A 13,457-nucleotide genomic window follows, 5' to 3' on the forward strand; every position below is an offset into this window, starting at 1 on the left:
AATCCCTTCCTTTACCCAGACCAGAGCTTGTGCCTCACTCACGCCTCATCGGTGAATCTTGCGTTCACCTCGATCGGCGCTCCCGCTTGTCTGTGTGGGTCGCTCCATGCCGTATGAGTCCATTTGTCTCCACTGATGGAAAATAATTGCAAAGCAAACAAATCATGTCTGCCACATTGAACAGGCCTCCACTCCTGGGGCAGAGCGGCTTCGTGGCTGCAGGAACGAAGCTCAGAGATTAACAGGGAGGGGAAAAAGAGAAGGTTCAGAGCAGGCTTGGCATTTGCATTATATATGCAGAGTGTTGGAAAGTGTTAGGTTAGAGAAACGGGCACAGTTGGATTGAAAGTGAGCTGGAGTGTCCAGAGGAAGAAAAAAAAAGAGAGAGAGGGAGGCAGGAACTGTGGCGGATGGAAACCAAGAGCATCTGGGAATACGCCGCATTATATGAGATCATTAGAGTGTGATGCTAGACGGGCATTTTCACTTACAGGACCTACATGGCCTTAAAATATCTGTGAATGTGTTGCTGGCGATTCGAATCTTTCCATGAGATTCACCGACGACTCAAACTCCAAATATGTCCAATGTGACCTGAGCAGAATTTCTGTCAGGATTTCGGTTCGGCTTGTTTCAAGTTCATGTCAGCATCTACACACTGTGGTGGAACCGAAGCAGAGTTAAAACATAAATCCTAAAATCCTTCAATTTAAAAAGTACGTCCAGCAGAATAAAAGCCTCACGGGAAAAACGTGGCAACTAAAGCTCAAATTGATCAGATTATTTAAGAGATTCAGTAAATATCGTTCTCTGGAACATGTCAATGAGTCATCTCAGTACAATTAACTCATTAAAGTGAGTATTCTCCTGCTCGCTTATTACACACAAGATAAAATAACAAGACAAAAACACCAAAGAACAGTGAGTTTGTTGTGCAAAAACTGTTTCTTTGAGTTCAAACACCAGACTTTTTTAAGAAATAACTAAGTTTAAATCTCATTTCATTTGTAAATGACATTTAACAGAGATAATAGTTTAGTAGTTTACACACTACACTACTGTTTCCACGCACTCTACGTACTGCATTATGCAGCAGAACCTCCCACTCTGCTCCAAATCAACAACTTCTGTGTGCTTTAACAATATCACCACCTCAAGACTGCTACAGTTTGGTTGTTTCATGTACAGTTACAAAAAAGGCTTCTGACTCTGATAATACACAGGATTTGATCAATGATCTGACTTCTAAATTGCATTTATCAGATTTGAGGTCATTGAGACAAACCCAACCAGACAAAGGGGATACATTGTTTAGGGGGATATTCTGCATTTTTCAACAAGAACACAAAAATCTCCTGAGTCTTAGTTTGTGTCATTAATGAGAAGCTGAATTGGGATGATTAACATGAGTGTAGCAGCAATGATGCATCAAGTGAAACTCTTTAAATGTAGTTTCTGTGCACTGCTCTTCGGTCCATGGAGAGATAGTTTTTACTCCTTACTCCTCTTTTTCTGATGTGGGGGTCAGAATTAGCATACTTGCATTTTTATTTTGTGCTTTTATTTTATTTTCGACTCTCACAAACCAGTAACGTTTTTAAAGAGCGACAGAGACATGAATGTTTTTTTCCTTTCTGCCAGGCCTCTTTCAAAGGAACTGATGTTGAGCACAATTTAGAAAAGCTCCTATTTCTGACCAATGCATGACAACTGTTGTTCTTCTGACATGCAGGTGAAGCGAACATCTTGATTTCTTCTTCTTTTTTTCGCCTCTGCATTTGTGTTACGGAGCATTGGCAGAGCAACGTCCGTGGTTTTACCTCAAACTCAACATGGTGCAGAATTCCTGGAAGACCAGCAGATAAATACAAACCTCAAAGGATGATGGGAGACAGCAACACACACGTGAAGACCTGACGACTTTCAAGAAATCATTTCAGTGACGTGGAAAGAGCAACATTAGGACAGATCCAAAGTTCTTTACCAACTGAATTTGCCGTAAAAGTGCACAAAAAAGAATGAGTTTATGAAGCAGAGCTGCAGTTTGATTGTTTTCATGAAATGAAAACTTTTTTTCTTTTGAGCACCGAGGCTTTGCTCTTCCATCACAAAGTCTGCAGCACACCAGATATTTGAGTTTACCACTTCCCTTTTTTTTTAGCAGAGACATGACATTAAAAAACCTTTGCTTTAGAAGGGCAGGACTTTTTTTATTTTATTTTAGACTCTCCTGCAGAGATGTGCAGCTGCACCTAAAGAATTTCCTGCTCTGACATTTAAAATCATATTTTGATTCCTCTGCTAAAAACTTTGACCGACCCTCAACCGGCTCATTAGGACTGGAATATAGAACTAACAAAACCAGTATTTGTGCTACGATTTTTTTTAAGTACTTAGAAGTTAAAAAAACTGAGGTCAACTTAAAAATAAAACCTTCAGATGGTACATGAAACTGTGTCCACACAAAACAACCCAAGAGAAATCCTAACAATGTATGCAAGCTTATATAAAATGCTCCACTGCAGAATTACACTGGAATACATTGAATATTCATGTAACTGTTCTGTTTATATTTACCCGAAATGCTTCATAAACCCAAACAGACAAAGTAGCAGTAATATTAGTGACATTAAACTCTATAAATCAGACTGGAGGTGAGAAGTATATTTTTAGCACTAATGATTTAAAACTTAATTTATGTGTTCAGTGTCAAAAACCTCTTTTTTTATCTGCATCAGTAAAACTGCAATCCACCATAATTTATTCTCTGGCACCCTCTGCTGGTGAAAGTGACTGAGCGGCAAAACACTGAAAAGCAGAGACATCTGACTGAAGGACACTGTGATTATTTCTGGGGGGAAAAAACTCCAGAGAAATATTTTTTATTTTTTATTTATGGCTTTATAAAAAACAACGAAGGCAAAATCTCTGCTGGCCTTACGGGGAAGGTCACTGAAATTACAAGCTGCCAATGTGATTAAAAGAGTTCAAAAAGTTTGTAAAAAAAACTAAAAATCTAATCAAGACTGTAATGGCAAAAAATATGAACATTTTAAAATTTGCACAAACATATTTTCTGCAGCTCTGTCTTAGATATGCAACAGTAAGCGATCAGATCTGATGGAGAATCCTCCATAACTTATTTCTTAGGTGGAACTTCTTTAGAAGTGCTAAAAATTCAACGGTGCAACAATTTGAGCAAAAACCTCAGTGAGAGAAACCCATTTGTGGTCTGCAAAGCAAAGGGCTGATTATACCAAGCTCCGGTGGAACGTGGATCCACCTCCTCACACTGCTTCCTTTGCTCCTTCTGCTCCCACTTCCTGTCAATCTGTCTAAACGTTCCTCAGCAGCCAGGTCGGGGGTGAAATGCCAGACTGGGAGAAGTAGTTCCACCACCACGGCTTCTCCTGCCTCTCCACCCCTCCGTCACCCTCGCTGAAGCGCTCAAACTGGTTGTAGGGATCAAACCGCTCCCAGCTGTCCACCGTGGGAAAGAGGTGGTCTTCAATACCAGGCTCCACGGGGACCTGTGGAGAAAAGGGGTAATAAAAAAAACAAAAAGGGTGAGAGGTCGTGCACTGGTGCACATTTGAAGCAATGCGCTGAAGGTCAGCACCTTCTCCAAGACAAAGTCCACGCGTCCGGCCTTGTTCATGCGGTGAGGCAGGTGAACTCTCTTGCTGACCTTGGAGTAACCCTTGGCTGTGGCTGTCACGATGTAAGTGCCAGGGTTCAGCAGCCTCCAGTAGTCTCCATCCTCAGCTGACAGAAGAAGAAAAGTCTTTGGGCTCCATTACAACACAACCCCGGATGTTTCCGTGATACAATATTCCGCCTACCTGTGGTGACATCTTTCCTGATGCCTCTAACAGAGACTGTGGCACCTTTGATCCCATTTCCATCAGTGTCTTTCACCTCTCCTTTGATCCCTCGATGCACCTGTTTAGGAAACAACTTTCCTTAATGCCTTAGTGTCACACAGTCACTGCGCACATATCACGGATGAAATGCGACAGACTGGCGACCTGTCCAGGGTGTCCCCTGCCTACGCCAATGATTGGCCGGGATAGGCTCCAGCAGCCTGTGACCCCCGGAAGGGACAAAAACGGATCAGAAAATGAATAAATGAATAAATGCATGCATGAAAATTGGTGAATATACGTCTAAAAAGTGTGAAAAATTGTGGTCTTTACAGGAAATTAGTGATGTGTGCATCAAAAACAGAATTTAAATGTGATATGTGCGCCGCTACAAAAGTTATACATCTGTGGTTCATGTGCGAAACGTCTGTTAGACATACGTGGAACGGCCCAGCAAAGCCACAAATTTGCAAAAATCGTGCAGAATAGCTTAAGATTTACGTAACAATTGCGCATTAAACTACGTTAAATGCGCCTAAACAGACCAAAGATATTGAACGGCTCAAAAACGAATTCCCCTAAAGATCCGTCGGCTGAGACCCTCGACAGACATCTGCGCTCATCGACGAATGACAAACGCAGGAAACTTGGTGCTTTTAACATGTTGGAGGACAGTTGATAAAGAAAATTAAGCTTAAAATTGCATTTCTGAGTATATCTCCCTTCAAATGGTGGTGAATCAGGAGCAGACGACAACATGAATGAACAAAAAGCTCATATTATCTAAGTTAAAGAGCAGCTTGTAGAGCTAACGTTTACCAACAAAAGGAGTTGTAATTACTTAACTGGTCGTTATTGATGTCTTTCATCACCAGGAACTGAGTCACTCTGGTCCTTTTTTCTACATTTCTTGGTCATCATCCATTTCTCCTACTTCTGCCGTGGTTTTAACGCAGTTTATTTCTGATACGTGTGTGAAAAAGACCAGAACTTTTTCTCACTTTTGCTACATATAGTCACGGATGACCAATGTTGATCTGTGCAATATGCGCTAAATGTGGCTGTGAGATCAGCTCTTGGACAAACTGCAGATTTATTTTTGTGGTTGACACTAATGGTTCCATCCTTAAAACTGAATAGGGCGATTCGTTTTTTTTCTAACATACGTTTATTTTATGAAAAAGACTTGTGGAAAAAAAAAGTCCCACCACAGTCAGTGATTGACTTACAGACTCCAGAAAACTGAGCAAAGCCTCTTTGTTCCTCTTCCACTCGGGGTAGAGCTCGGCCTCCGGGGGGAATTTGTCGCAGCCCAGCTCCACCGTGATCTCCATGCAGTTGGTGTGCAAGTAGTTGAAATCAGACATGCCTGCAGACGAGCAGACATGAGCTGTGCCGACGGACGTTCAGACCTATGTCAACATTAAAGGGTCTTACCGCCAGCAAAGCTGTACCACAGAGCCCCGTTGATGATGCCCCTGTTCCAATAGAAGGAGGCCCCACACCTGTCTGTGTCGTTGTTTGACATGGTGGCGTGAGCATCAGCATAAGTGCGTGCCATCTGCTTAAAGGCCTGTCGGATTGAGAGTTAGAGTCTTTGATTGATCAGGTGCTTTATTTCTGTTAAGTAACCATTGACTGTATATGAAAACTGGACTGAGTGACCCCCTCCCCTCTGGCGTTCCAACCAGTTAGTGGCTCTAAGAAGCCAAAATCCCAAAGACTTCTATAGAGAAATAGACAGCTGTTTCTCAGTCATTCTATTGGACAGGTGCCTCTCCCCCCCCCCCCCCCATATTTTTCCTGTAGTTCACTTTATTTAAGTTGTAAACAGACCAATCAGATGTCTCAGTAATAGTAGGTGGAGCCTGATGGTCCTCATGTCCCTCCAAATGTTTGATTGACAGATTCTCCTGAGCCCGCTTTCAAGAGGTGGTGAGGTGAGGAACTTCCAACAAGCTCACTCCTGATTGGTGAGAGTGGTCGTCATAGAAACGCTGACTCAGACCAACTCGGACCAATCGGTTCTCTCAGACAGTCAATGGTTCAGTCAGAGGCAGCAGTGGATCTGGTTGTCACATCAGTACCTGTTCGTCAGGAGTGGGGGAAAACATTCTCTCCTCTTGTGGATGTCTGGAGAAGTCAAACGGATAGGAGACCACCAGCTCTCCTCCATGGAGACTCGCAGACTGAACAAACGGCAGGGACCTGATCCATTTCATCACTGCATAGGTCTCCGGCGCCACCTACAGCCCACAGATGGGATGGAACTGTTTGACATCCACAAAAACTCCCTTAACCCTTGTGCTATCTTAGATGACCCCACCCTTCCATTGACGTGTTCTCCCTACCATGACAAAGGTGGATAAAGGTGGAAAGGTTTCATGTAATCCATGGACACCAGTGAAGATCACAAATCATTGAAGAACAAAGGTTCAGAGCACTGTCTAGTGGGTCTAGATGACCCAACTCCCAACGTTAAAGTGCACAAGGGTTACACAAGAACAAATGCCACCTTACCTTCCCAAACCAGTAGCCATCTGGGATTGGGATGTGGTCAGTTCTGTAGTGACGGCTGCGCCTGTTCCTGTAGAAGATGGAGGTGAGGTCCGGGAAGTTGCGGTTCAGGTCAATATTCTGGGCGTTGGATCGGCCATTAGTCCAACCATTCAACAAGTGTCCCTGAAACATTCAAGGTCAAGCAACCTGAGAAACTCACGAGGAGGGAGGACTGTCAAAGGTGAAAGTACATACGCTCAAATGAGTTTGATGAATGGAATTAGTCAGGAATTTGTGAAAAGGAAAAAGTTATTTTGGTCAATTTCATTGTTAACAAGTAGACAAGACCATGTATCCGTCATGACAAAGTAACTCACTATTTGCTTTTCATGCAAAAGATTGGAAAGGAATCTTCAGAATCACCAAGATGTGATACACCAAGTCCAGAGCCAAGAACCCAATGGCCCTCCAGAATGACGTCCACTGCTCAGAAGGTCACTGGCGTCCGCCTTCAACCCCTGAGAAACCGGCGAAATCCCGACGCTTTACAGCAGACGCCCCACCTCCACCTAGTACCCTGTCCAGTCTGTGGCCCTCTGCTTAGCAGGACTCACTATTAGGCAGAGGTAGGCATTCGCCTGAGACCCCCAACAATCTTTGAGCTCTGAGCTGAGCACCTAATAAAAGTGTCTAAAATAAATTTTACACCCATCATTAGTCATAAAAATCACCCCAAATCACGGAAACAGCATCAGATTGATCACGTTTTTCATCCTAAAACCGTCCCTCATTCCAGTCAACGGTAAAAAATAATTTTGTGTAAAACACATTTATTTCACATTTAAATGTAATTTAAGTGTTTAAATGTGTATCAAAACATGCTTGCACCAGTAAGGAAGATATTTGATGTTTTGTTCTTTTGGCAAGGATTTTTTTTTTAAATAATTAATACAATCCCTGCAGAGGGCCCCATATTATTGTTCGCCCAGGGCCCCCAAAGTCCAGTCTGGCTCTGGCCCTCTGGATAGCCTTATAGACTGACAAATGTCAACATAAAAACTAACACCAACGCTGATGGATTTCAGTTCTTATTGCCCCCAACACAAACTCCAGGCAGAGCAATTACCCCCTCAGTTCTATTGAACATACGCCGTCATGGCTTATTTTATGCTTTAGTTTGTGTTTTAGAGAGGAGGTTTTTGTCATCCAGCTACATTTTGCTGACTTTTTGTCTTGGCCAGAGCACAGAAACGTGGCTGAAATGAGAACGCAGGTGTAAAAGCGGAGTGACAGCCAAACCGATTTTCAGGATTGGGAGTTTTGTCTGGAGCATGTTATCCCAAAGGTTCTCCACTGTTCAAAGCAGCAGCAGCAGCAATTTTACCACTCTGAAGAGATCTGAAGACGGACTGATTGACAACTTCTGGGACATCCGCCCACCTTCCACCTCAGCAGCTAGAACAGGACAGACTTCAGAGAAAGCGGATTGAGAGCGGATAATGGTGGTTTGTCTGTTTCTGTTAACAATATTTACTTCCTGGTTGTTGAGGTCCCGTTCACTGTTATCCTCTACCTCTGAGGAGGCCAGCTCGTAACCGTCGGGGTTCATGGAGGCCAGGATATGGATGCGAGTGCTGTTAATGATGCTCTGGATCCTCTGGTTTCCCAGGTTGTACTCGGAACACAGATACTGGGCCAAGTAGATGAGCAGCTGGCGACCCAGAACTTCATTCCCGTGCATGTTACCCACCATCTTGACCTCTGGCTCCACTGACGACAAGAATCACAATAAAATCTGTCAAGACATTTTTTAACATCTCCATTTTCTAAGATTTCAGAAAAAGAGAAACAAATACGGAGAAATGGACTTTTATTTAATTACTGAAACCTACAGAGTCCGTGAACATTACTCATTTTTCAGAAAGTGTTCATTTTATTTTTAGATATTTGGCTAATTGACCTCTGAGAATAAACGGGACCAGTAGTTACCTGGTCATGGTTTTGTCCTTTAACGTTTTTTTTTTGTATAGTAAAATGACTTCATCATATATATAACTGTTCTTAAAATAGACAGAATTCAACCAAAAATAATACAAAGATTGCAAACTCTTTAATTATCTAATGTAGATTCAATTTTGAACAGATTAGGGTACAAACCTATAACCGTATCAGCCCTGTAATTTCTCCATGATTTGACTTTGCAGTGTTCCTTTTGTGGTTTGTCAGGGCTGTAATAATGATTTTATCCTTATTTGATTTATTCTAAAATTGTGTTGTGTTTCATAAATACTGCAGCTGCAATATTAAGCATAAATATGACAGAATTATCAGCGAATAAAGATTTACACTTATTAAAATAGGGTTTGTTTGGGTTTGGTTTGAGCCATAAAGGGTTCACTGTTGATGACAAAACTGAATTGTTGTATAAAAGGACAATAGTGTTTTATCACCACATAATAATTGTTGTTTCTATTAGCCTTTTCTAGACAGGATTTGCTGTTAAATGTTATTTTATGGCACATTTAGCCAAGAATATCCACAAACATGCACACATGGTAAATGATGGAAATAAAGCCAGTTTTTTGAACATATTACAAGAATGTCACATCTGTAATCTGAGGATTTTTGCTTCTTTCCTTGGCTTCTTTATGCACAGTAATATAACATTTTACCCCGGGTGCTCAAACTTTTGAATTTCTAAATTAATATAAATGAAACCTCGTTTTTTCTGGGGTTTTTTTAGTAGTCAGGGAGTAGGGAGGGAATTCGGACATAGCCAGAGTGTAGATTGTGTGCACATCTTGCGTTTCGCCGGCACACCCTGTGCGTGTGGAATTCGCATGAGGTCAGATCATATCAAATGTGCATTAGAGCTGGCCCGCTGTACCGCTTATACTACAAATCCCACAATGCTTTGCTAGTACGTTGGAGTGCAGCCGGAACCGGCAAGTGCTCCTTTTTTCTGTGGAGTCGTTGATAGCCATGCTCCAGACACGACGGACAAATTAACCTCACCCTCCACAAAAATGGCCAAACGAAAGGCCTCATTTAGTTACTATGGGCCTCGGCTGTGGAAAACCTGAGGATGTGAGGGCCTCATCTGCTGTGGAGGTCTTTAAAAAGAAACTACATTAGCTTTTAATTAGATTTTATGCCTTTTTATGTTTTATTACATCATTTTAGCATTTTACTTGTTTAATCTACTATTTTTTATTCTTATATTTTATGATTTTTTTATCACATTTTTTTTTTTTTAAATTAGACTGTTTACGAGTGTTTTCTCACCCTCGGCTGGGGTGTTTGGGTCTATACTGACACCCCTGCCAATAGGAGGACAGGCCAGACGGCGCCTTCTGGTTTCTCTTTATTCTATTTATTTATTTATTTATTTATTTCCACTCGTGTTTGTCTTTGTGTATTTTATTGTGCGGGGCTAATTGAATGTATTTTATTGTATTTTATTGCATTTGATTTTGTTTTTATGTACAGCACCTTGAGCTGTCTTTCTTGTCATGAAAGGTGCTATATAAAAAAAATTTATTTGAATTTGAAAGATGAACAGGAGCTTCACGAATGTAAAGGACAGACCTGTTTGTGGGCGGAGCTAACGTGGCTGTAACGAAATAATATTACCTAAGTAGACACTAAAGGAAAAGGTTAAACATTCCATATCAGCTGTAGGTAATTTTTCAATAAATATTGAGTTTGCCCCGTGACTTTACTTCACTGCTTCATTTTGAGTTCAACACCCCTGAACCAGGGTGTGGCGTAAGGACGCCGTGCGGCGGGATCACCCGTACGTCAACTTACATCCTTTCAGACACTTTCCACACGCACCGCAATGGCACGTTCCATTTTTAACGATGTCCCTTAAGGTGGCCGCATGAGCTTAGAGGGAACTGCGAGACGCACCTGCTCTACAACCCTCCTAGTGTCCCGTACAGGTCAACTCCTGTACAGGTGAGTATGACGAAGGCCGAAGATACTTCTGGCAGATTCTATCAAACGGCACAGCCACCCCATCAGTTTGGGAGCTCCTGTATAGTTGTGAAGTGGTGTAAAAGCACCAACCATAGGTAGAAATGCGCTACACAAGAGCATTTCAAATGTTATTTTACAGTCTGACTCATGTTAGCTTCAGGCTCCATCAGAGCATCTGCTTTCACCCTCGTCTCCGTTACTCACGTAGCTCATGTTGTCCTGGGTTGTTGGTGAACTCGATGACCAGCAGGTCCCTGCCTTCAGTGCTGCGCCCGATGCTGTAAACGTGAGAGATGTGGGCACACTTGGCCGCTGTTCTCTTCAGCAGGCTGTACATCTGGGAGTTGGAGGTGTACGTGAACTGGATGATGGTACTGGGCTCCTCAGGTGAGAGGCTGGACAGTGCAAGCTCCTGTTTGGCTGGAAACCACACAGGAGGAGTTAGAGAGGGGCAGAGGTCACCAAGAGGTCAACGGCTGTGGGCAGGTCTGACAACTTTACCTTTCAGCCCTGCCAGGGGGTCAAAACAGCCCTCTTGATCGCTGGCAAAGAAGCGGTCACAGTCCAAGAAGTAGGGCCAGGCCATCTCGATGGCCTCAAAGGCATGGGAGCAGTCTTTCCTCAGGGCCTCACATGTGCGTCGGCACGGTTTGATCATCTTGTCATCCCGGCAGGGCGAGGCCAGCACCGAACAGCCCACCAGGCGGATCTCAGGGGAGCACTCGCCATTGAGCAGGCCGTGGATGACGCTTAGGAGGAGATACTCCGCCCCCGACTCTGCTTCCACGCGACTCTGGTGGCCCAGGATGTTGGGAAATATGGTTCTGTGGAAAACCTGATGTTTACCCCACGTTCAGCTGTGTCGAGTTGAAAAAACATTTAAACCAATGAAAGGCCCCCCACCTTGAGTAATCCAAGTCATTACAGTAGCCCAGGTTAAGCTCTGTGCAGGCAGCTGTAGCGACAGAAGAAAATGTTTATTGAACATCAATAAACACGACAGACCAATCACAAGTCGGCACAAATTAAAGCTTCAGGCAGCCTTGTATGCCCTGCAGGCACTAGCCGCCCTGGCTGCCCCCCTTCTCACTGGCTGAGTGGCAAGAACAGTGGCTGCTTTCCCCTTCTGCCCCTACCACCCTGATCAGAGCTGCATGTGACAAATTCATTTGGGTTGTGGGTGGAGACTTAAGATGGTGGCGTGTGTGAAAAAAGTTTTTCTTTTTCATATTGCGCAAAAACATAAAAATTGCTACCATTTTGCCACACCACACCGTCATATGGCCATCCCATAATTAGGCCAAAACTTCCTTTGGATATTTCAGACATGTGTGTCCCTTTGAGTTCTGTAGTGGACTTTGAAACACTTTTGAGCCCCATAGAAGATTTTGGCCCCAATACCCTGCTCCCAGCGAGGCTGAAAGGCCTGGGGTGCTTCACGGCAAAGGTCACGGCCTGAACTAACAAGAGTCCACCCGCTGTCTGCCATTTTTTTATTTGTTGTTCCCTTGGTTATTTTAATTTAATAAATTATGTGTAAAAAATAAGTAGTAAGATAATTAGTTCTAATTTAAATGAAAAAGAAGGGAAAAAAAGTGTTTTTGATACAAAAGAAAAATCAAAAGTGCCTCAGTGGCGACGTTTCGACCGTAACAGGTCTTCTTCAGGCGATTGAGGCACTGCGGAAAAAGGTTTGCGTAGCTGATGTCTCTGAGAGCTGGTCGCTTCGCCATCCTGTAGTTTGGTGAACTTTTACAAATGCAAGTCGGAAGGAAAATGTGAGAGCGAGAGTCTCTGACAACCAACTGTGAAGCATGGTGGTGGTGGCATTATGATGTGGATCTGTTTTGATGCAATGGAAATGATCTACTTAGTAAGATAGATGTCAACCTAACATTATATTATACCAAAGAAACATCTAACAGAAGGTCGTCTTGATCGTGTCTACATGCCGAAAGTTGCTGACGTATGATTGGCTGATTAGAGATTTCCATTATCGAGCAGTTGGACAGGTGTGCCTAATACAGTGGCAGGTGAGTGTATGTCCTCTATCGTCAGAAAAATGCCACAAGAACAAGTTATGGACACAAAAGACACCATTTTCATCGGAGTGGGTCTTCAAAGGCAGCTTTACTAAAGAGCAACGACAAAAACGGATGAAAATGTTTCTCATTCTTTTGGATTTTCAGAAATGACAATTGAGAATTTGAACTAAGTGGAACCCTTCTTGATTTTAGGACACTGAAAAGTTTCTTGGAGGCTTCTTCTGCTTGGAGCTGAATGTTATTTTTTTTTTTTTTTCGTTCAGTCACTTTTCTCTCTGTCGGAGGTCAAAGAGGTCAAAGAAACTCTAAATGACTTTGACCTGTAGTGGAACCTGCATCTTCCAGTGTGGCCGCTGGCCTGCTGGAACAGTTTAGCACACCTTCTGAAGATCCATAAATCATGCAGGGTAGAAAGGTCATTGGGCAAAAGAATGGGGACATCTAGCCTGAGATGATGTTTTTTGGTTTTCTGGCCCCAGGGGTTAAAGGTCAGACACACGGGTGCAACCGTGCTGTTTTTACAAAGCAGAAAGTGAAACAAACTCACCTCTGTCTTGACGCGCGCCGGTACTGCATCTTCCTGTTGAGAAACCAAGAGAACTAATGATGAAGCAGGAAGGTGGTGACCGCTAGAGGGCGACATTTACAGCTGAAGAGCTTCTGTTTACTCTAAGTTCCTTTTAAGACAAAACTTCAATAACTGTCATCCTAAAGTTTCTAAATTCTCTCTTTTTATGATAAATAAGTGACATCCTTCGCCAGGAGGTCATCTGCAGATGTGACCTGACCGCGCACGGGGGTTTTGGTTCGGTCCGCCTTACCCAAGAGCTCGTCTCCCGGGTGACACGTGTGCTGCGGCGCGCACCAGCAGGGCGCCGACGTCCACAGGAGCAGCAGCAGCGGCGGCAAAACGTCCGGACTCATGGCGCCGTGAGCGGCTGCTGCAGACGGGATGAGGCACCGGGGCTGCGGGGATCCACACCAGCCACAGCACCGAGAGCGTAGCCCTCTGCGCGCGCGCCACGGAGCATCCCCGCGCGCGCGGAGCAGGGGGGCCACATTACGGCTG

At 43.5% G+C, this 13,457-nt stretch overlaps 1 protein-coding gene across 2 annotated transcripts; it reads right to left on the bottom strand.

Annotated features, from left to right (window-relative positions):
• Positions 1–2,643: 2,643 nt before the first annotated feature.
• On the bottom strand, positions 2,644–13,445 carry cpz (carboxypeptidase Z). Of its 2 annotated transcripts, none has more exons than XM_023960921.2 (13): positions 13,210–13,445; positions 12,936–12,968; positions 11,247–11,298; positions 10,845–11,167; positions 10,548–10,763; positions 7,936–8,132; positions 6,384–6,545; positions 5,951–6,109; positions 5,301–5,436; positions 5,093–5,232; positions 3,843–3,942; positions 3,620–3,765; positions 2,644–3,530 (listed from the first exon to the last, which is right to left on the bottom strand). In XM_023960921.2, the coding sequence occupies exons 1-13, from the start codon at positions 13,310–13,312 to the stop codon at positions 3,336–3,338; spliced, it is 1,962 nt and encodes a 653-aa protein (XP_023816689.1). In that variant the 5' UTR covers positions 13,313–13,445; the 3' UTR covers positions 2,644–3,335. The 2 variants fall into 2 exon arrangements, with proteins under 2 accessions (XP_023816689.1, XP_023816686.1); XM_023960918.2 differs by having other exon boundaries at positions 7,897–8,132; positions 13,210–13,444.
• Between the last annotated feature and the right edge of the window lie 12 nt (positions 13,446–13,457).

The sequence above is a fragment of the Oryzias latipes genome, chromosome 1 (assembly GCF_053564925.1).
Source record: "Oryzias latipes strain Hd-rR chromosome 1, Olatipes_Hd-rR_3.1".
NCBI lineage: Eukaryota > Metazoa > Chordata > Actinopteri > Beloniformes > Adrianichthyidae > Oryzias > Oryzias latipes.

Excerpts from the sequence above, each read along its gene's own strand:
- cpz (XM_023960918.2), bottom strand. The coding sequence starts at position 13,312 with ATGAGTCCGGACGTTTTGCCGCCGCTGCTGCTGCTCCTGTGGACGTCG. Across the intron at positions 5,233-5,300 it reads GTGGTACAGCTTTGCTGGCG|GCATGTCTGATTTCAACTAC; the intron begins GTAAGACCCTTT and ends GCTCGTCTGCAG. Across the intron at positions 3,531-3,619 it reads TGGACTTTGTCTTGGAGAAG|GTCCCCGTGGAGCCTGGTAT; the intron begins GTGCTGACCTTC and ends TTTTCTCCACAG.